This window comes from Aspergillus nidulans, chromosome I (assembly GCF_000011425.1).
Source record: "Aspergillus nidulans FGSC A4 chromosome I".
Taxonomy (NCBI): Eukaryota; Fungi; Ascomycota; class Eurotiomycetes; order Eurotiales; family Aspergillaceae; genus Aspergillus; species Aspergillus nidulans.
In genome coordinates, this window is record NC_066257.1 from 2,712,692 (window position 1) to 2,733,931 (window position 21,240).

The 21,240-nt window shown below is 52.1% G+C and overlaps 8 protein-coding genes across 8 annotated transcripts, besides 1 other annotated feature; 3 read left to right on the forward strand and 5 right to left on the reverse strand.

Annotated features, from left to right (window-relative positions):
- Positions 1 to 21,240: part of a sequence feature (contig 1.110 1211..298245(1)) that runs on past both edges of the window.
- ANIA_10843 (uncharacterized protein) lies at positions 367 to 1,297 on the reverse strand (the record flags this gene model as incomplete). Its single annotated transcript, XM_050613343.1, has 2 exons — positions 367 to 1,049; positions 1,252 to 1,297. 2 exons carry the CDS (start codon positions 1,295 to 1,297, stop codon positions 367 to 369), a joined length of 729 nt encoding a protein of 242 aa, XP_050467138.1.
- ANIA_10838 (uncharacterized protein) lies at positions 1,647 to 5,941 on the reverse strand (the record flags this gene model as incomplete). The annotated part of the gene is made up of 6 exons (XM_659174.2): positions 1,647 to 2,099; positions 2,148 to 2,978; positions 3,152 to 3,366; positions 3,508 to 3,543; positions 3,725 to 3,932; positions 3,983 to 5,941. The coding sequence occupies 6 exons, from the start codon at positions 5,939 to 5,941 to the stop codon at positions 1,647 to 1,649; spliced, it is 3,702 nt and encodes a 1,233-aa protein (XP_664266.2).
- On the forward strand, positions 6,587 to 8,828 carry ANIA_06663 (ankyrin repeat domain-containing protein; the record flags this gene model as incomplete). Its single annotated transcript, XM_659175.1, has 3 exons — positions 6,587 to 6,666; positions 6,741 to 7,577; positions 7,607 to 8,828. The coding sequence occupies 3 exons, from the start codon at positions 6,587 to 6,589 to the stop codon at positions 8,826 to 8,828; spliced, it is 2,139 nt and encodes a 712-aa protein (XP_664267.1).
- ANIA_06664 (LysM peptidoglycan-binding domain-containing protein) lies at positions 11,109 to 12,581 on the forward strand (the record flags this gene model as incomplete). Its single annotated transcript, XM_659176.1, has 3 exons — positions 11,109 to 11,327; positions 11,384 to 11,710; positions 11,775 to 12,581. 3 exons carry the CDS (start codon positions 11,109 to 11,111, stop codon positions 12,579 to 12,581), a joined length of 1,353 nt encoding a protein of 450 aa, XP_664268.1.
- On the forward strand, positions 14,737 to 15,293 carry ANIA_06665 (uncharacterized protein; the record flags this gene model as incomplete). The annotated part of the gene is made up of 4 exons (XM_659177.1): positions 14,737 to 14,743; positions 14,803 to 14,925; positions 14,978 to 15,104; positions 15,227 to 15,293. The coding sequence occupies 4 exons, from the start codon at positions 14,737 to 14,739 to the stop codon at positions 15,291 to 15,293; spliced, it is 324 nt and encodes a 107-aa protein (XP_664269.1).
- Positions 16,175 to 16,936, reverse strand: ANIA_06666 (3CxxC-type zinc finger protein; the record flags this gene model as incomplete). Its single annotated transcript, XM_659178.1, has 1 exon — positions 16,175 to 16,936. The coding sequence occupies one exon, from the start codon at positions 16,934 to 16,936 to the stop codon at positions 16,175 to 16,177; it is 762 nt and encodes a 253-aa protein (XP_664270.1).
- ANIA_06667 (uncharacterized protein) lies at positions 17,427 to 19,547 on the reverse strand (the record flags this gene model as incomplete). The annotated part of the gene is made up of 1 exon (XM_050613358.1): positions 17,427 to 19,547. One exon carries the CDS (start codon positions 19,545 to 19,547, stop codon positions 17,427 to 17,429), a length of 2,121 nt encoding a protein of 706 aa, XP_050467139.1.
- Positions 20,005 to 21,179, reverse strand: ANIA_06668 (uncharacterized protein; the record flags this gene model as incomplete). Its single annotated transcript, XM_659180.1, has 4 exons — positions 20,005 to 20,641; positions 20,736 to 20,947; positions 21,003 to 21,073; positions 21,146 to 21,179. 4 exons carry the CDS (start codon positions 21,177 to 21,179, stop codon positions 20,005 to 20,007), a joined length of 954 nt encoding a protein of 317 aa, XP_664272.1.

The following is a 21,240-nucleotide window of genomic DNA, read 5'->3' on the forward strand; positions in this document are numbered from 1 at the left end:
AAGGTTTCTCCCTTTGATATGCGATGGCTATCCGATTGCCGTTTCTGAGGGACTAGTGACCCCTTTTCCTATCAAGAGACGGCAGAAGATTAATCTTAGATAGAAATGCAATTGTTTGGTTGATGAAGGCTCTAGTATTTGGCCTATTAGAAGGGATGAGCGGGTGGTGATTCACTCGATGGTGTTGACTCAGTCGCTCGTGAAATACATAAATATTCCTAAAGATCGACCCTCCTCGAACCGTAACAGAGATACTAGATAGGAAGACAGATATTCTACCTTCTTACAGTTACTGTCACTCTCAGCTCCTGCCAGCCAAATGTAGGCTGAGAGGATCTACCTAGCCCGGTGAGCTGTCTGGCCGAACTACCGCTCAACATATCTCGTACGAACAAGCGGCCCAACCTCACCAGTAGTCTTGTGCTCCCACATCTTCAAGCACCCTTTCCCATGATAATCATCCAGACTGGCATAGAATCTGCCCCCAAGCCGCTTCAGAATCTCACATCTCTCATCCATATCCTTTGCAAGAACGATCTGGCCGGCGGCATTCCCATAATGGCCATCCTGCTCATCCCACTCAACCAGGTCATCCACGACGTCTTCGAACGCGCCGTGGATGAATTCGGCCACCCATAACCCGCCCGTACTGGGCCATCCCACGCGCACCCAGAGCGATTCCACTGCTGTCGCGGCGGGGACCTCGTCATAAAGAAACAGATTTCGAGCGCTGGTGACATTCTGGGCAACGGCCGCGATGAGATTGTAGCGTGATCGACTGTCGTACCAGGTTGCTCCAAGGCGGAGGAGCATCTTGCAGACTTCGTCCTCGGCATCTTGGTCCTGGTCCCGCTTCCTGTGTGGATTGAGGTAGTCCCAGCCCAGATAATCAAAATCAACTCTTGTAGGGTGGGAAAGCACAATCAGGCCTCCTTTAGACGGCCAGCCATAGATCCAGAGCCCGTTGATGGTGGTCACCATGCGCTCGATGGGGAATTCTGGCTTCCGGGGTTTGCAGCGATGCTTTCGACGGGCCTCCTTTGCTTGGCCTGTGGTATGTGCCATGCTGTTAAGTCTGGAGAAATGATATAACAGAGGTGGGTGGGAGATAAAGCGATGGGGTGAATGGAGGGGTAATAACACCCAGGAGACTACCTTAATCCCTTAATCTGGTGGCTGACACGTGTGGACTGGGCATTAGTGGTTTCTAAGTCTAAAAGACTTACTTCTAAGAAAAAAAATACTACCCACAACTCAGAAACAGATTTATGATCGCGTAAGATTTTGAGAAAAACATAGTGAACCTGTGTTCTGATAGGTATCGTTACTGTTATGAATGCTCAAAGGGGAAAGGGCAGAAGGAAGCTGCATCAACTACACGAACGTAGCCTACTAAGGATAGGATGCCATATGACGATTGATTCTCTATCTTGATGACGATAGTTCTCTTTTTCTTCAATGTACAACTCCTCGAGGGATCAGGCCAGGGGCCAGAGATCATGCCATACAGTTCACGTGACACGTGACATGAGGCTCAACATGATATATTCGTATCATATATATATGCCGTTCATGAATATGCATTAGCACCCCGCTGTTCATGTGGTCAGCTCACTGATGGTGCAAATCCCACTAGCGATGCCTGTCTAGATTGTACACCTATCCTTGAGCTTCGAAATAAGATTCAACCTCCCAGAAAGCCTATCGCCCAATTTTGCAACATCCGCGGCGGGCATCCCTCTGCGCGCTTTGGCAGCCTGGCCAACCTTGACAACATCCATAAGCGCCAGCGGCGTCAGGATTAAGCTAAAGATAGCCAGAGGAGCATTTTCAGGATCGTCGAGGATTGTATAGACGTCGAGGGCCACATTGCCCGCGGCACCCAGGAGCGAGACAATGCGGCCGATATTCGCGAGGGAGCTGACGGCGCCCATGACCTCGCCCACGACGGGGACAAAGAAGAAGATGGCGCTGAGGAAGGCGAACAAGATAGACTTGGCCTTTGCCTCTTCAATCTCCTCGGCGATCTCGACAATGGACTGCATGTTTTCGATTGCGTCGGAGACCATGAGCACGGGCATGGAAACGGCGTCGATTAGCTCGTTGATATCGCCAGATTACTCGTCGTTCTTCGCCTTCTCAACGACGTCTGTGAGTTCCGGCCCTAGGGCTTTGAGCTTATCGTACGCTTCGGAGACGACGTCCTTGGGGTTGATCACATCTTCGGCGTCGTATTCGGTCGGAACCGGGAAGTTGTAGTCCCATTGCCTGTCCGCGCAGTGCTTTTCGGTTGGGTAGCAGGGGAAATGGTTCACGTCCTTCCACTTGATATCCTCTTGCGCCACGCCCGTCTCAGTGAAGAGGTCTGCCCAGAACGCGTCGGGGTCCTCGAGTGTCCAGTACACAGACTGCGTATACCGCCCGTCGGACGGCGGCGACTGCCCGCGCATCGAATAGTCCGGCGGGCACGGTTGCGTCATGTTCCGGTACCGGTACTCGGGGGGATCGCAGTGAACCTCGGGGTTGTCGCAGTTACCCTCTGGCACGCAATCGTACTCCTCGCAGTACCGGCAGTTGATCTCTGGGTGGTTGGTGGCATAGGAGTCCTCGCACAACTCACAGCACTCGATCGTCTCCGTGACAATGCAGCTAAAGTAGTTCTCGCCGTTCTTGTACATAAAGTCCTCGACGACCTTGTTGGACGCGGAGACCACGGCTTTGGCGTAGGCTTTGAACTTGCCGTCGTAGCCATCTTCCATCAACGCGTCGTACGCGGTTAGCGACGCGGTGAAGTTCTTCTGGAGGGCTTCGAGGATATATTGACCGATGCAGAGCTCATGGATGCGACCAAAGTCCTTTTCGATGCCTTCTAAACCATCATATGTGGCAGTGCATTCTGGGTCATCGGGCAACGGGGGTAGAAGATCCTCGCCCCCCTCTCCCGTTTTGTAGTCGTAGTACTCGTCATCCGTATACGACTGCAGGTCCACAGCCCAATCAATCGTCCCCGCAAAATTATAGCCCCTCCAGTGAATGCGCCTGGTCCTTTTTGTTGTCGGGGACATATATGCCACCCACTGAGTGTCTGAGCTTTATCAGCAGAAGATCCGTTGTTGCACACCAAGCCTGTGGGTACGTACCATTATTACACCATGATATCCGAGTTCGAGGCCCCATCGTGCCAGGTTTGCACATTGTCGCCGAGGAACGCAATCTGGTCAATCTCGGCATTGGAGATGTAGCCCCCGGTGTCTGTACAGACGCCCTTGGCTGCTGGAGAGTTGAGCCGGTCCCCTTCGAAGAAGCAGTCAGGCCCCGTGCATCCTTCCTCACTCATTAGGAACGACCGCCCGTAGCTGGACTCCCCTACATAGATTTTGTTTGTATGAACTCCTGCTTTTGTAACTGCGCCTCGCGTTAGCAAAAATATTAATCTTGTACAGGGATAAGCGGCCCCGCAAGCATGATTAAGCATGGGAAAGGGAAGTGATACGTAGGGCAGCTTACTCATGGACAGAGCGTAGGTTGTCTCAGTAAGATTGACTATGTATAGCTAGCATGTCAGTCACACGCACTGGTAGCTTTGGAAACAATAAGATGGCCCACCGTGACTTCGCAGACAATTCCCTGTCGGGCAACCTTCTGTTGCATACTGGTTGCCGGCATCCCATTGGCCTGTCTGACGTCAGTTGCCAGAGGGAATCTCCGGTAGAGGGTGACTCACCATGAAGATCATAGGTCATGAACACAATATAATCCAGCTCCTTAGCCATCAGGTCAATAGGGAAGGCCTTGAGATACCAGTACGAAGCCGGCGCAGCAATTGATAAAGAGATTCCCTCGGCCAGCTGCCCGCGCATCACGATTAAAAATTTGTAGTAGTTCGGACCATCCGTTTCAAGGCCCGGTGGGGTTCCAGGTATATCCACGGCCTGAACGCGCGTAGTCAGCAACAGAGCTCATTTGATGGGAAGAGACATACCCCTGGATATTCCCAGTCAAAGTCTACACCGTCTAGTTCATGCTCTGTGACGAACGCAGCAACGTTTGTCGCAAAGGCCTTGCGATTCGGCGGACTCATCGCCTGACGAAGTATATCGTACGTCTCCGGCTCGGTCGAATAGCCCCAGCCTCCAAAGGAGACAATCCTCCGCACATCGTCCAGTGCCTTGAAGTCTTCCCATTGATTGTACGGATCAGCAATCTTCACGGTCCAGTCCGACGGGTCGACCTCTACAAACGCCCAGTGAATATGTGTGTAGGCCAGATTGGTGTTTGCGTTCGCCGCGCGCAGCCACAGACACTTGCGGTTGAAGTTCCAGCTCTCGTAGTAGCCGACGCGCCCGTAGGGAACGACAATGTCGCCGTCGGTATTGTGAATGTCGACACCGCAGCTCGAGATGCAGCCGTTGGTGTTGGCGGGCGAGGTGCCTGGGTTCTCGGCGGGCCCTCGCTTCTCAATGCAGAATTGTTCGTTGATACCGCACTGGCCCCAGATGTTGCAGCATACATTCAGGGGGCAGGGGTTCAAGTCTTGGAGCGGTGTCCCGTCGGTAGGACGCTCAGTGCCTACCTTGGTTGGTCCGCAGACTGCATTGGCCACCGGGGCCGGCATGGGCGGATCGCCGTTGCTCAGACAAATATTGATTCCGTGGTTGAGGTTCCGGCATCCGTTCCACCCCCAGGTAGTCTTGTTGTTGAACCGCTCGAGAACCGTGTTCGTGAGGCCGTAGGTAAGCGCCAGCGTCGTGCAGTCATCGCCCGGCTGCACTGTGTACGAGAAGCAGGACCCGTCCTCGTTCGGCTTGGGCCGGATATCAGGCAGTGTCCCACGGTTGCAGCACAACCGCTGACCGGCCAGTATCCGCCCTGGCAGGCAGAGATCTGCGCTACCATTATACTTGATGAGATCGGGCTTGGTGATCCCGCACCGAGCGGCGAGCGTATCACAGTTGTCACCGGCGATGGCCTTTTCCACCGTGCATTCTGCTCGAGGCTGCAGAGGGGTCCGGTCAGCCTCAGATGGTGCCCACCTCTCACTGCTGGAACGCGAACTCCGCCCGAGGCCTTGATCGAGCTCTGAGAGCGAGATATTGTCCCACTCGGTCATCTCATCAAGATCGGCCACACATTCAGCATTCGACCACGTGCTCAAGAACTTCTGCACTGCCGCGACGTTCGCGGTGGTTTCAACAGCGACCCCGAGGACATGGTGTGCATTGCGATTCACCCCGCAAAGCTGCACCAGGGTCGTCTCAGCCACTCCATTCTCTCGGACCTGCTTTTGGAGGCGCCCGAGCACGGAGGTGGCCGTGTCCCTTCCAAAGCCAGGGCCGAGGTACATACCGGCAACGGTACCGTTGGTGTAGGCCAGAAGCACTGGCGTATCACAGTTCGAATCATCCCCCATGAACCGCTCAAGGTGCTCGAGAGCCGCAACGGCGGTGTCAACCTGACTCGTCCGTCCGCCTTGTTGTCCAAACTGCACCGACAGTTTTACCTCATCCGCAGAGTCCGACAGACACTCACCCACATTACGCTTTCTCTTTGTAGTCAGCCCGTGTTCGTCTTCCGCGATTGCCAGATACAGGGCATTGGCGGTGGTATTCGCATTGTCCGGCAGTCCCGCAGTGCACGCGCGGATCTTGACGAAGGCGTCTGATGCATCGACCGGAGTCTTGATTGCGAGGTCGAAGAGCATTGTCTCCGGGCAGTGTGTTAGCCGCTCGACGGCAGAGTAGACCGTCCAGCTATCGGGCTTGTTGTAGCCGCATGCTGCAGGGCAGGGGTGGAGGTCGGTATAGTAGGTTCCGGGGCTGTCGATGGGTACGGCGTCGCCCAGGCGGAGGATCTTGTTCCCCTCGACATCTTGCCCAGCGTTGGAAAATGAGGGGAGAAGTGTCCACAGGAAGGCTACCCATCCGAGGTGTAGTCGGGACATGCTGAGAAACGAGAGATGGCAGCAAACTGCGAGCGCCGGCGAGCGGGATAATAGGATGAAAGGAAAGAATAAAAGAGGAGGTAGAAAGATGCCTCCTCCTCTGCCGGATTGGGTTGTTCCAGAGAGCCCAGAGACTGGTTTATAAGGTACTACCACCTTTCAAGATGGAAAAAAACGCTGCTGATGGAGGCACCGCCCCCACCAGACGCTGTGAACCAGATCTAACAGCTCGCTCGGTGACCAGACAATGAAGTGACAAATACCTACGGAACCCCCGAGAGAATCCTAGCCTCGCAACCCGACGCTACATGAAAAAGTGAGACATCCCAGCGGCGTGCTCCGTCCCCAAACAAGGCAAAACTACGCTACAGAGAGCAATCCGGACACTAAGGATGCAGGGGTTATATAAAATTCTCACCAACAGACTGTCTTGGCGGCAGCTACCTCAATGGCCTAGGGCTATTGTAGACTGTAGAGCAAAATTTCCTCTGCTGAGTTTCTGATTCCAATGTCCCAATTCTCTAGACCAATGCTAGGCCCCTTGTAAGATGTATTTCTATCCGCAACCAGAACCTTTTTCCCATCCCCAAGCAAGATCATTCCCCTACTTCGCGGATCCTGTCCTTCTCTCGCCCATCGTGCAAAATGAGGCTGGCCATAGTTTACCTCCTTTTCTCTTTTTGCGCGAGTATCGCTGCCACGGGTATTCGTGGCTCTGCTGAACGGTACGTGTCATGCTCTGGATCGAACGCCCCTTGACAAAATACGTGTCTGATCCAGACAGAGCCTTCATCTTTAGTATCTACATGCAAGAGGAAATCTTCGACGACCCCGGAAAGGACGGCGGGATCGCCACGGGCTGCGTCGGCTCACGGACAGGGCTCCGAGGGCAACCCAACCGGTGCACTCTGCGTGAGCTCTGCGAGTACATCTGGGCGCCGACAAACCAGCACAACACGAAACCCGACCCGGCCAAAATGAGCTGGCCGTCGTGGAGCGCAGCCGCTGCGGACGACATTTGGAGTAAAGGCGAAAGAACTGTAGCGGAGGCGATGGCCTTGGTTGTGGAAGGCGTCGATGAGAAGAACCGCAAGGGGAAGAAGAAGGGCGTGTACTATAATGGGTATTGGGATGCTTCCAAGGTGCTTCCCGGGTTTAGCACCACGGCGAGCGAGTACTACCGTGCGGCGCGGGAGCTGGGCGACTGGCAGGTGGCCGCCAGGAGGGCGATTGAGGCGCAGCTTGGAGGAAATGGCCTCAATCCCGATCAGAAGAGGCTATTCAAGAACTGGAATATGGAGGGCGAGCGGGCCGTGAAGCTGGTGGTGGGCTTGCGGCGGAAGGACCTCAATGAGTTTGTGATCAAGCAGATGAGGCGGCCGCTATACTTCGGTCGACAAATTGCGAGGACGCCCATGACAGACTACGAGGAGTTCGCCAAAATGCAGGGGGCGATGCAGCCTGATAGGGGAGGCACGATCGTCATGTACGAGCAGGGCTACCCCGGTGGCCGGGCGCAGTTGATCGCGGACTACGATGCGGCCATCAGCCTAATGCGCCAGACGCAGGACAACCGGTTGCATCGGAGGGCTATCACGAGTTGGGCGCATTCGAGCAATCGGATCAAGAACTGCAAGTAGTGTGAAAGCTGTAGATAGTGCCAAGGCCTTTTTTTTTGCTTACGTTGCTGATCGCAACCGATCGTCCAAAGGATGTATTGCCCCTCCAGGCGCTTCTCTTCCAACCATCTGTCCTCTTGCATCTAACCACAATGCATCCCACCGGAGCCCCTGTTCTGCCCACTAAAGTCCTTCTTCGCATCGCAGTTCATCTCAAGCCTCTGGATCAGATCTCCCTGCTACAAGTATTTCCCACAATCGCTGGTCTTTTCAACCTCCAACAGTTTGCCAGCACAGACGAGAATGGCAACACCATTCTCCACCTCCAGGCTCGAGCGAGCACCACTGCTGGGGACTTAACACATCCTGGTGCCAGCACTCCATATTTTCCAACCATTCTAGATTGCAGCCAAGGTGACATCCTCCATCCCCAGAATCGAGATGGCCAAACTCCCTTGATGGAGGCGGCGTTTGCGGGCAATATTCCATTCATGCAGCGACTGTTGGAGAAGGATCCTGAAGGACTCAACATGGTTGATGGTGTTGGAGCAACAGCATTGTGGTATGCTGTCTATGGGAAAAACGTCCCGGCGACTGCGCTGCTGCTTGAACAGCCATCCGTCGATGTCAACCACCAACTGACAGAAGGCGAAGGCCGAGATGCCTACCAAGTCACACCGTTCATGCACGCTCTTTGGCACGGCTGGGGGAGATACGATATCATCTCTTTGTTTATCAAGCACCCAGCAACTGACCTGACATTTCTGGACTCGACTGGCCAGACTGCCATTCACCTGGCTATACAGGAAGAGCGAGAGGACATAGTACGCGATTTGCTCGAGTGCGGTCGCCTCGATGTCAATGCTGCCTGGGGTAATGGCTGGACTCCCTTACACAGCGCCGCCGCAGGCTATAAGGACACCAAATTCGTCAAGCTCCTACTCGCACAGGATGGCATCGATGTCAACCGGGCCACAGTCACCGGGGAAACTCCCCTGATGACAACCAAATCCCCTCATTGCATGGAAGTCCTGCTTGCTCATCCTGGAATCGAGATTGACCGTGTAGATGACTTTGGTTGGACTGCGCTGGGCTATACCGCATATCGCGGTGGCCGCGGGGCACTGGAATGTGCACATGTCCTTCTACAGCATGGAGCGCGCCCTGATCTCGTGGACCTGGACGGCTACACCCCGAGAGATAGAGCAGAGCAGGCCAAGCACTGGGAGATGGTGAAGCTATTGGAGGATGCCCTCGGCCAGAAGTGAACTTTGAGCTCATGTTGCTTTCTACTATTTTTATTCCGTATTACCGCTCCAAACAAAACAGACCTGTTTTCTACCGCTCCTTTGCAAACAGGTAGAGATTTTCCCCCCTTGATCTTTAGGACTCTCGGAAGTGGCGACTCATCCCACTGAATGGCCGAGGTATGACTACCCATCGCCCTCGTGTGAGTCGAGCCCTTGTGTTGACCGGTCCGCTCATTCCGGACTGGGCCATCAGCTTCGAATAAACCCTGCTTAGCGGTGGTAATGTATGCAGTGCTGTGCCGCAATGCAATGTTGATATAACTGAGAGAAGCTCGCGGCTTGGGGTACGATTTGTGGTTACAGGTCAGCCGGGGTACTGGTTTCGCTCCAATTTTGTCAACCGGCGAACGCTCCTCCTTACTAATCAATATCCAGCACCTTGCTCGTCCAATCATATGATGCGATCGCACCGCCATAGGCGGACTACAACTATCTATATGAACTGAACTATCTACAGTTATCGAGAATCTTCTTCTCTGAAGCTCTTGAGAAGCTATAAATTGCCTATATAGATCGTAGTTGAGAGATCAGGACCTTCAATATAATCGTTCGTTACAGATATTGATTACATAACCAGATTGACGCTAGTAACCACACCTCCATAACCCACAGATTTCCACCATCTGGGCTTGGCGATCCTGACAATCTCGCGATCCGCCAATCACTGCTCGGTGTTTGTAGGGCCGTTCCGAACCCTGCCTGCAAATGCAGGCGTGCTGTGCTGCAACAGGTCTGGCCCAGTCCGTTCTTCGTGCAATAAGACTTTGTGGGGCTGGGTCAGGCTCTCAATGCCCAGGGGCAAGCGAGGGATCTGAGTTCTTCCCATGGCAATGTAGGTGGAACCAAAAACTTCGCCTTTTTTTGGTCTAGTGACAGGAGTAATATGATTAATTTTGTTTGGCCGACAATGAGACCGCAGACGCTCTCATACTAGCTTTACAGATTTTTGCAAACAGTCTAAAGTTCATATCAATAAATGCTCCCCTGGATCTGGGTTTCCTAAATTTCTTCTTTAACGTGCACCTTCATTATGGAAGCAACCTCGGCCACCAGATATGGCAAATGCAGGGGTTCACCCGTTCTGAGTGCGGAGGAAAGCTTAACAGAGGATTGTAGAGTAATCTCCGTTAGTGGGCTGTCTCAACTCACCCATTCTTGTTTATCCCGTTGCTTCGCAGGTACTGACCGGGGTAGATACTGCCTCGGCGCATCCTTGGTCTCGGCTGCACGCAGTTTCTCCTGTTTAGGATAATGAACCCAGTGACTCGACCTGAAGGATAGCCAATTTCTGCCGCTGGCTGGTGATTGTGCTCGCGGCGAAAGTATTTGTGGCTGCTGTTAGAACTTCAGGCTAATTTTCTCCACTGTTGCGATTATCGGCGTCCCTAAGAAGGGTGGATCTGGGAACTGCGCGGATCACAGGCGAGCCGAGCCGTTGTGCATAGATCTGATGCATTCTCCAGGCTTGGGCACGAACATTCCTCCGACGGCATCACTGTTTCTTATGGTAGTGTTCATGTCTAATGTGTGAATGGGTATAGATTCAGGGTAAACTGATGCAATGTATGCTGATAGGTTTACTTCAATGTGAGGAGAACCCCTGATCACCCCGCTGCTCTGTTCTGCTGGATTGAGGTCAGAAGACTCCGCGGGCAAGGGAACGGCCAGGAGTCTCTACACACTTAGGCCCTTGCAGTTGGACAGAAACGGGATTTTTTTTGGGCACCCACGCGAGTGTGGCGCTTCCATGGTGGATAGCTAGCTCGATCCGAACGCAGGCACGTCTGGCGGCGCGCACCTGCAGTCAGGGTCTGCGCCGCACACTCTCGGCAACCAACAAGTCTTCCAGGTTTGCGAGCCTGATTCGCTGGTCTTTACTAGCCTCGTGCCAGTGTAGGCATTATATCCTAGAACTGCATGCAAACCCCTTGGGACTTCTCGGACTAACCGGAGGAGACACAGGGCAGGTCCTGATGGGACTGCGCTTCTGAATGTTACGCCCCCCATCTGAGACATGCATGAGAGCTGCCATCGAAGGATCGCCACCTTGTAAGTCAATCTGACTTGTCGGCGGTGTCGGCCGGGTGCTGTAATAAGTTGTCCTAAATGTGATATCTCCAGAAATTGGTATAAAAAGCTCCTTGGGTGATCGGATCAAGGAGTGGCCGGAGAGAGCAATCAACTGATACAATCCAAGACCTCTTCTTCCCGTCGTGGCTCAGTTATTCCAAAGCAATAATGGTACCGAACCCTGTCTTCCTCTTGACACTGGCCCTGAGCCTGGCAAAGACCTCGCTCGCGGTCCGCGGTTACTCGCGTCGAGTCGACACGCCGCAGCTGCCGTTTGACCCCAATACCACTCCGTACTGTACGTGGTGGATTGACAATGATGGGTCAAGCTCGTGCTCGGACATCCTCTCCGACTGGATTATCTCCCTCGATGACTTTAGGCGCTGGGTGGGTGCTCCCCTCCACCGATATGGGGGCCTTCGATTGGCCTAACACCTCTCTAGAATCCATCCATTACTGCTGGTTGCGGCGGGTTAGAGACAGGAAAGTCCTACTGTGTAGAGGCGTGGGGAGAGCCCGTGCCTACGACTAGTACTTCTCTGACAACTACGGCTGTCCCCATAACGACGACTACTACCACCAAGACCGGAAACGCCCCTGGCCCCACCCAGTCGGGTCAGGTCGAGACGTGCAACCGCTGGGACCTTGTCCAGGACGGTGATACCTGCAGCGTGTACCTTGAAAAATACCCCGGTCTGTCGTTGGCGAAGCTGGTGGAGTGGAATCCTGCTATTGGGAGTCAGTGCCAGAACCTGTGGGTTGAGACATATGTAAGAAACTTCCATGCGTCCCCGTACGCGGAAGAAGACATACGTTGCTAACGAGCATATCTAGCTCTGCACAGGCATCGAGGGATGGTCTGCACCTACGACCACCACAGCTACGACTACTACCTCTCCGCCGGGTAACGGGATCCCAACCCCAACGCCTACGCAGCCAGGCATGATCGCGGACTGCAACGCGTTCCATGAAGTGAAATCTGGCGACACGTGCGCGAACATCGCCCAGAGTGCAGGCATCTCGGTCTCGCAGTTTACAGCGTGGAACTCCGGCGTCGGGACGGGCTGCACCTCGCTGTGGCTCGGGTACTTTGTCTGTGTCTCGCGAGTGGGTGCTACGGCGACAATGACTACGACAACCACAAGCGCGGGTAACGGGATCGCCACGCCAACCCCAACACTCCCCGGGATGGTGGCGAACTGCGATGCTTTCTACCTAGTGAGATCAGGTGACGGGTGTGCCGCGATAGCCAGCAGCAAGGGAATAAGCCTTGCGCAGCTTTACGCGTGGAACACGAATCTCGGGACCAGCTGCACGGGCTTGTGGGCCGAGTACTACGTCTGCGTGTCCATCGTAGGTGTGTCTCCCACTACAACGACGAAAACAACCACACGGACGGCTACGACTACGAGAACCACCACAACGCAGGGCAATGGGGTGGCTACGCCCACGCCTATCCAACCGGGCATGACGACGTCGTGCAAGAAGTTCCACAAGGTTGTCTCGGGAGACCAGTGCGGAACGATTGCCTCCAAGGCGGGCATTACACTTGTCAACTTTCTGCGGTGGAATCCAGGTGTTGGCGGGTCAGCTTGTTCCTCGTTGTGGCTTGGGTATTATGTTTGCATTGCTGTGCTGTGATTCATTGCAATGTTTTTCTTTCAGTTGGTGGGGTAATGTTTGTACCTATATATATACTAGCAGGGGGGAGGGGCTGGGCATCGCATACTATACGCACAGCGTGGTTGCACACCTCTTAAGCCGAATCCGAATACTCCCTACTCGCCTACGTAAAAACCAGAATGCGACAGGGTACTGCCGATGGTCCATGTAGTAATGAAATTGACGCCAACTTGCCGGCCGGCGTATGTGTTAGACTTGTCCAGTTTTCTCTGCTCGCCTCGAATGCCAGCCAGCTTTTCCAGCAGGAGGGCAGAACGTGTGCGCTGGGCTTGCCCAGCGCAAGCAATGGTCTATAGATAGTAGAGGTTCAACGTTTACGCTAAACATTTGCTTCCAAATGTCGCTATTAGACCAGCGCGTCCCTTTTGAAGACCTAACGATGGGCACTCCCGGTGGCCTTCTGGGGCTCACTTCTACACACATCCCAGCATCATCTCGGATGCCCAAGGCATTAACGTACTAGTAGGCAGCGGTCCATGGTGCAAGCTTAGGCCCAATATATAACAACAACTTAGATGAGCTCTATCTAAACCTCTGGCTTGTAGCCAGAAAGTCTGGAGGAAGTATTAATCTACTTTATCAGCAGAAAGCTAAAAGGCGCAAAATCATGCTGCTTAAGAATTCCCAGCTACACCTTGTCTGGCTCTATAATAAAGTCTATATTAAACTGCTCCCAGAATATCTGCTTAACCATTATTTCTGGATGACTTGCCTATCTCCAGATTTGAAAATCCTTCTAATACAGATTTAAGTCCCAACAAGCAACTAACTGCATTAGGATTTGTCCAGTCTTATATGCATCTTATTAAATATTGCTCTGATTTTGCACTTGTACAGGAACTCTATCTTATTCCTGACAGCATTGAATAGGCTGCATGGTGCTGGTTTATTTAATACTTCTGGAATTATAATAATAACCAAGTCACCAAACACTACTACTATAGTTAGTTGCATCTTTTGCAATTAAACTGGGCTGTAAGACTGTTCCAACCACCAAGCACTAATATAGTTTAGTTCTATCAGGTACTATACTAGTCTATATAGACATTTCTATGATATATCACAGCTCTACTAATATTTAGGTTTACTATTATATTAGTTGTTCTGTCTTCAATACAAGTTCTCCTATCAGCCTTAACTTGTCAGCTATGGCCTGGATCTTGGTTGTCGGCCATGCCCTCAACCTGGTTCTAAATAAGGTTTCTGCAACATCAGTGTACAGCTTCGGAAATTGCGGCCTCGAAGCTTAGAAAAGGAGATCCGTCCTCATAACTTTGGAAAAGGGATCCGTCGGCATACAGGTCCGGGAAGTCAGAAAGGTTGATAAAGGGAGGAGGAAGATATCTGCGCTTCTATCTTTTGTTTCCTTCTCTAAGCTTGTGATACTCGTTTATACAGGACAGCCAGTTGAAAATAATACTGCCTATGCCCGTTACACCAAAGGCCTGTTGAAAGCGACAACGTTCATGGACATAGCTATGATAATCATCCTCATAAAGGTGCTTAATGAGAATATCGAGATCCACTCTTGTTACAGGAAACTTTTCTCTGTGTTTCCAAGCCCGTACTTGGGAGTAAGTTCGTTTTGATATGCTGCCAGCCATTAATAAGATATCAAGTACAAGGGGCAAACAGTAAACAAATATTATAAGCATCGTCCTTGAAGGTATCTGGTAGCTTCATTGACCTTACCCTTTCCTATTCGCTAATAAAACAGGAAAGGTTCTGCAAAACACTGTGCTGACTTGGCAAAGGGCCCTCATGAAGCACAATATAGCTCTCTGAAAAGAGCTTGAGGATTTGGATAGGAGGATAGGGGTCGCCCTCCTTAAAATACAGATCTTCAGGTTGGTTTCTTGATAGCATCCATCTGTTTTACCATAGTAATCAATATCTCCATCCTCAACTTAGGGCGGACGAGGTTTACATTCTCCAGTTGTCAACAGCACGCTCATACCTTTCGTCAGTAGCCAGGGACCTTTTCTTGTGACTGACAATATTCTCCTTGTTTATCAGGTTCTGTTGGTAATCTTCTGTAAATCCACGTGATTCTGCCAACTTCTGAAGCAGTTCAAGCTTCTTGTGTTTCAAATCCAGTTTGGACAAGGCCATCATGTCACGTGAGTTCTGAGATGGGGGAAATGTAAATAAGATAAACATAAACGTAACTGGCATACAGTTAAAAGGAATCAGATAAAAGTCGACGAAGCCCTCGCTATTAATCTTAAGTTTGGAGGACTCATAGTGTGGCCGAAATTTTGGTTCTCACTCTTCTCACCCTTCTCACCCCCCACTCACTCAGGTGGGTGATATTCTCACCTTGCTCTCACCCATATCACCTGCACTCACCCTAGTCTTAGTGTCTCTCACCCCTAAAAGCAGCAGCGCACTCAGGGCTTGTTGCACTTTTATCCGCGTTGATAATAGTGGCTCAAGTACGGCTGAGCGGACGGGAAGCCCTGTTTTCCACACCCTATGGTCGTATGTACTAGTTTTCAGAGTAGAAAGTTTGATATTGTCCAAACTAGAATTCTACGGCTGTACTTGAACTGATATTCTCAGGGTTTGGGATTAGGGCTTGGATACTTACCATTGGCATTTAGCAAGCAACAAAAGTACATCAAGAACACCAGCACCAGGAAGCAGCTAATAGAAGCACTCAATGATTAATCAACCATAATCGAAACAAAGCATTATAAAAGAGAAATTACCAACATTCAGGGCCACGGCGGATATCAACCCCGGGCTTGGTGGTTCGCCCACCCTTAAGGCAGTCATATTTCACCATTCAGTACATTAGCGAATCACTTGTATATCAAGCCTGTCAGAAGTCTCATTATAGGACGTCTCACCCTATTTTTCGTCGTATAATAAACTCATAGGGTGGACGACAGAAGGTATGCGAAGGAAGACAGCACGACGTACAGAAAAAGGAGTATACTTACTCCGCTCCTTTCAGATCAGTTGGGTGAAATATAAGCAAATCCAGAACGACCAGAATAATTAAATGGACAGAACCGCGTGGTAAGGCACTTAATGTTCCATGAATTGGACTATACCAAGGGTATCCTGAAGCGAGCAAAAGCTTGCCGATAGAATGACGGGTAAATAAACCACGGGAATAATATACCTAAGTACAGTTTCTTGAATGTATCTGTAGGGGACACCGCAGGCCTACGTGAGCAGTTGCGGGCAGAATGACAGATTAAATAGCGAGAGTATTGAGAGTGGATGGAATGGAGACAGTTTCGAGAAAGCAGTGTTGCAGTCACCTATATCGGCGGACGGTATCAGTAGCACAAACTCTTTATTGACTCTCAAGGAGATCTCAGGCTGCCATTAATCATTGCCGAGTTCAGGATCAGGTTCCACAACTTCCTATGCAGAGAAAAAAATGGAATTGCGAATTAAGGAGCAAGCACGACGCAGACAGAGACCATTGGTACCATCCGCTTCACCATAAAGAGTCTGATACCGCCGACGCATCACAAGCATCATACCAAATACGAGTAGTCAACAACATTCTCTCAAACCCATCTGGGATTTCTGCCTCAATCGGAGACACCATCCAGACTCGTCGAGTACCGGCAAACGCCTGCCTTGCACCCTTCACAAAATTGCCTAGCATGTGGCGCCTTGCTCTTCCTAACGTAAACGGGCCGCTCAACCGTAACCCCATGCCACATTTTTAGATAATACGCAACGCGTTCCGCATAGGTCTCGTCCAGCTTCGGGCTGCTGAGAAAGTTGCATTTCTTGCAGCGCTGGTGGTAAACGCGGACATTGTAGAGGCCCGGCTTGTCAGCTCCCCCTTCACCTTTCCTATGCTTGATTACGCCCTTCCCGGCCCTGCAATACATGCGGATAGTGGCTGCAACCATCTTGCTGGCCCAGCCGTGGGAAGAGCAGGATTTGTTATAACAGGAAAAAACGCCCATGATGTTGGTATGTTTCATGAGCATGCGGTTTCCGCAGGGAGTTTCATTGGTGTCGACGGGGTGAAACTCCATTTCGATGCCAAAGGGCTTGAGAAGCTCGACGACAGAGGAATGGTGATCTGGATACATCGAGTGAACCTTGCGATTCTCCGCCTTGTGAGACGGCATATTAAGGTCTGCACTTAATCGTGCTGTTGAGTATGTTAGAGGTGACTTGGAGAACTGGATGAGAGCCATACTGTCGCGGTAGTCTGTTGAGTGGTTGGAAGATGAGGAAGGGAGGTGAAACAGAAAGGGATGACAACAGACGAGGAGAAAGAGAAATAAAATAAAGACTGGAGCATTCTGACAGAGAATACTTGTATTCAAGAACATTATGGAGTGTGAATGTCATCAGTGCTCCTCCGATCAATTTCATTCACTGCCAACTTGTCTGGTGAAAGAGAAAAGATATTTCCACTCTTGGAAGCAATGACTTCATCATCCACATAGAGAATGATGCCATAGAATTAACTGGTAACCTCAGCCTCAGAGGCTCGGTGTCGAAGTGCTCGAAGACAGCTGCTGAGTCCTGCACGAACCCAGTGAATCTGCCTAGCGTGGTAGCAACTAGTGGAGGATAGATTCAACTCCCTTTCGTTTTCCGTTCGGGGATGCCATTTCAGGCAGTCTGTTCCTTGCTGGGAATGAACTTGCGGTTTTTTCGAAGATAGGCGCACTCTGAAAAGGGGCACTCATCGATCCATGTCCTGAGAACCACGTCTGCTTGCGCGCTTCTCGTCGACGAGACGGGTCTAGCGGAAAGAGACACCCCAGGCGGTGAATTTCCACAATCACACCTTTGGACTTGTTTCTGAGAAATATACTATATCCATGCTTCTCCGTTCGTGTCTGCATCTGGGATCCCAATCCCGCGGAAGAGACTATCGAACAGGGCTACGTCAATGCCCTGGAGATTCCAATCGTCTTCCGCGCCCGAGTACATTGAGTCTAGTTGAGATTCAATTCCCCCAGACTCATTAGATATAGGAACTTGCGAGTGGCTTGTTCGAATATCATGGTCCACTCCCCAACTGCTGCTGACTGGAACTTCTGCATGTGCACTGGCCATTCCATAGCTGCCCGCAGCCGTTCCTTGACCCTGTACTTCAACCTCCGAACCCTTTAGAATACTCCCGTGCCCTCGCTCAAGCCTAATCGTCCCGAAATACGGAATGCGAATCTGCAGTGACTTTCCACCCTGGCTCAGAGCCCCACCAATCTCTCCCTCATCGCCGTCCGCCGCACTCGAGCTCGTACTTGTGCTATATATCGTCCCATTCGCGGCATTCGATTCTACGTCGAGCAGGTGCCGGATAATGCGATTCAGTTTAGGTGCTATCGCTTCGGAGACGCCGTACTCGGCTGCGGCTGTGGAGGCGATAATCTCGGCAGTGCGCTCCATTAGGCCCCGATCCGTGGGACGGCTGTGCGTGAGCGGGTCAAAAGGGTTCGTATTATTGGAGTTGGAGTGGGTGTTCGTGTTGATATGCGCAAGGCACATGATGGTCGTCGCGACAAAGGCTAGAAAATCGCAGCCGCGACAGTAGTAATCAGCCGGGTTTCTGCTGCGGAAGAGGATGTAACGGGATAGGAGCTCGCGGCTGGCATTGACGGCTATGGTTCGGCTGCGGTCGTGATTGTGGTCTGTCGAAGTGGACGAGCGGAGCATGTACGGAAGATGAAGCCGGGCAAGGAGGTGGTGGTGGGTGAATTGGATCATCAGCCGGATAGTATCCGCAACGAGGTTCGAATCTTCGCTGAAGGTTGGCGGTAGCCACCACTGCGGAGGCATCTCGGCAGCGGCGGTCTGCAAAAGCTTGTCGGCCTCACAGGTGATGGAGAGGTCATTGATGCCCGCGTCGTTGCGCTGCACGATGCGGCCGGAGACCGTGCAGTGAAGGCGTTCAAGACGGTCCTGCGGATCGAGATCTGGCAGGTCTGTGGGGATTGCGAAGCGGCCTTCGGGTGCCGTTTGCGGTAGCCCGAGCATGAGAGAGAGATAGTGGTCCATCTGCACGAGACGGAAGCAGATATTGTCGGCGTCAAAGGCGGCGCGCGTGGCTGGGTCCAGGAATCGGGAGGCAGGCAGGTCTTGGGCGCGATGGAAGCCCATTATCTGCGCGGCCGATATTGCGCGCTTGACGGCCATCCACGCCCGGCGCAGGTTCCCAGCATAGTTCTGGTACATGACCTCCATCATGATACACTCGAGCCCCTCGACGGAGGTAATGAGTTCGTCGTTGGTCGTGACCAGTGCGATTGCTCGCTCAACGGAGCGGGTCATGGTCTCACGGTACGAGACTCCACGGTCACCCAGCTGCTTAATAGCTGCCGGAGGGACGCCCTGCAGGAATATACCAAGCCTCAGCAGTCTCTGTGCAATAAGCACAGGATGAGCGCCTGATGCTGGCAGCTTAAGCATCTCCCGGGGCGACTGGTCGCCGGGCAGAGCGCACGTTCTCCAACAGAGCGGTAGGCAAAGGAGACCGACGGGGAGAGAGCTGATGGTCTCGAGATCGTCTCGACTGGGCCACACATCGAGCAAGTCACGAGATAGCTCCTCGTACTGGTCGGGGCCCGGTCCAACCGGTAGCGGTCTCGTTGTCGTTGGCGGTCTTGAGGGGACTGCTCTATACACCGGCGATCCCGCATCTGGCCCGTCTCTTTCCAGGCTCGGGGTCGCGCGAGCATCGACCAATCGTTCGATGAGCTCTTCAACAAGGCTAAGTCTCGCCTCGACCTGGCTCTGCCCCGAAGATGTGCCTGTGGTGTCAGGCAGCTCTTGACTAACACATGCCGTCCCCCGGCGCCGGCAGTTGTTGCAGATGGCGTGTCCGGCCGAAGAGAACATACATCGTACTTTGCGTCGCTTGCATTCCCAGCAGCTCTGGGTGCCTTTACGGACTTTTCTCCGTTTGGGGAGATGGATATCTTCGTCGAGCATGATGGCTGGATCTTGCAAGGTGATGGGAAGCACGAGAAGAAGCCCGTGGACGTGTCACGTGAGGAAGAGCTCAGGGCCAACGCTGACAAATGCCAAATTCGGCCGAACGCTCGGCGCTCCAACTTAGGGCTACACCCATATAGCCTAGCCCTAGAAAACCAGCAAGTCCAAATATGCCACTGCGATTTACGTATAACTCTCACCAGCTCATAATACTTTCTTTCCACTGGGATGAATGGAATCTCAAAAGATATCTTATCCCTCGAGCATGCCCTCTCTACCGTATCACACAAAGTATTTAATAGCACCAAAAGTTAACCCTCGCATTCTCATGCTAGCCAGATAGATACACCATACTCTCCTTTGCCCCCTTAGCCCGCATCTCTTCAACATCTCTACTTGAAACCTCATCCTCATCATCGTCCATCAGCCTTTTTCATCCAGCCTCCTCTGTCCTCTAATCCTTTCCTTTCCAGATACGGCCTAGAAATTCCTCCGCGCCCTCAAATGCGAATCCATCCAGGTTGCCATTCCAAACCCCCTGTATGGCAAACGCCCCATCTGCCAATCCCAAGGAAATACCTTTCGTTGCCGGTCTCGCAAACTCGTCCACCATCTCTTTCGGGATCGAAGGATGCTCATTTCTCGGCACCCAACTCGTCTCCCAATTGCCAGCTAGGAAGTCCTCCCTTTTCACCCGTTCAATACTGAACTTGCCCCCTCTGACCCTCTCGCCGAGCGCAATAAGCTCGCCGAGGGTCAGCGTGCTCCCAGCTATTCCCGAAACAACAGGCCAAGCACCCTGATACTCAATCGCTCTCACAAAGACAGCCTTGAAGTCAGCGATTGTTGTTAAGGTTATGGGTGCGTTCTCCGCGCCCTCGACGAGGATAGCGCGGCGGTGGAAAAAGTCAATTGGCATTTCTAAGAGAGAGATATGGGGCGTTGTCTTGTAGGGCGCGGCGAGGTAGTTTGTAAATAGACCGGGTTGGAAAAGAGTGTACTCGAGGATTTGCTTCTCTCGGTTGACCTCGGACAGGTACGTTCTTATCGACGATTTGTAGGTGTACCAAGGGAGGTGGTCGAATGTTGAACTGATTGTATTAGTAACATAAAGAACTTGGCTTGAGCAAAATGATAAGAGAAAGGGCAGGGTAGGATGAGTAGGCAAGATAGAGGAAGACTTACGAAGCCCACTCGCTCGGCGCAAACCTCTTCACTCCAGCCGCGATCGAGGCGTCAATAAGCCGTCTCTGGACAGGACTCGTTTCGCTGTCTTGTTCAATCACAAAGGACAACACAGTGTGTACGCCCTTTAAGATATCGGCGAGTTGTTCAGTCTCGGCGTAGTCTGTTTTGATCCAGGTGATGGAATCGGGGAGAATGATGGACGGGGCGTCCTGGTACCGATGAGTCAGTGGCCACGAGCAGTCCGAGTGACAGGATAAAAGGTACCTTTCTGGAAAGAAGGAGAACCTCGTGTCTTTTTGTTTCGACCAGGGCGTCAATGACTTCTTGGCCGACGCCTAGAGAATATTAAGTGCAGATCAGTTACCCGGCATCATGAAGTGCACATATGAGCATAGGTTTTCGCGTACCACTAGTGCCGCCCGCAATTGCGATTTTGACCATGTCAGTTATAGAGCTGCCGGCCTTTAGATGGTATCAGGTACACGGGAGTGAATAGATGACT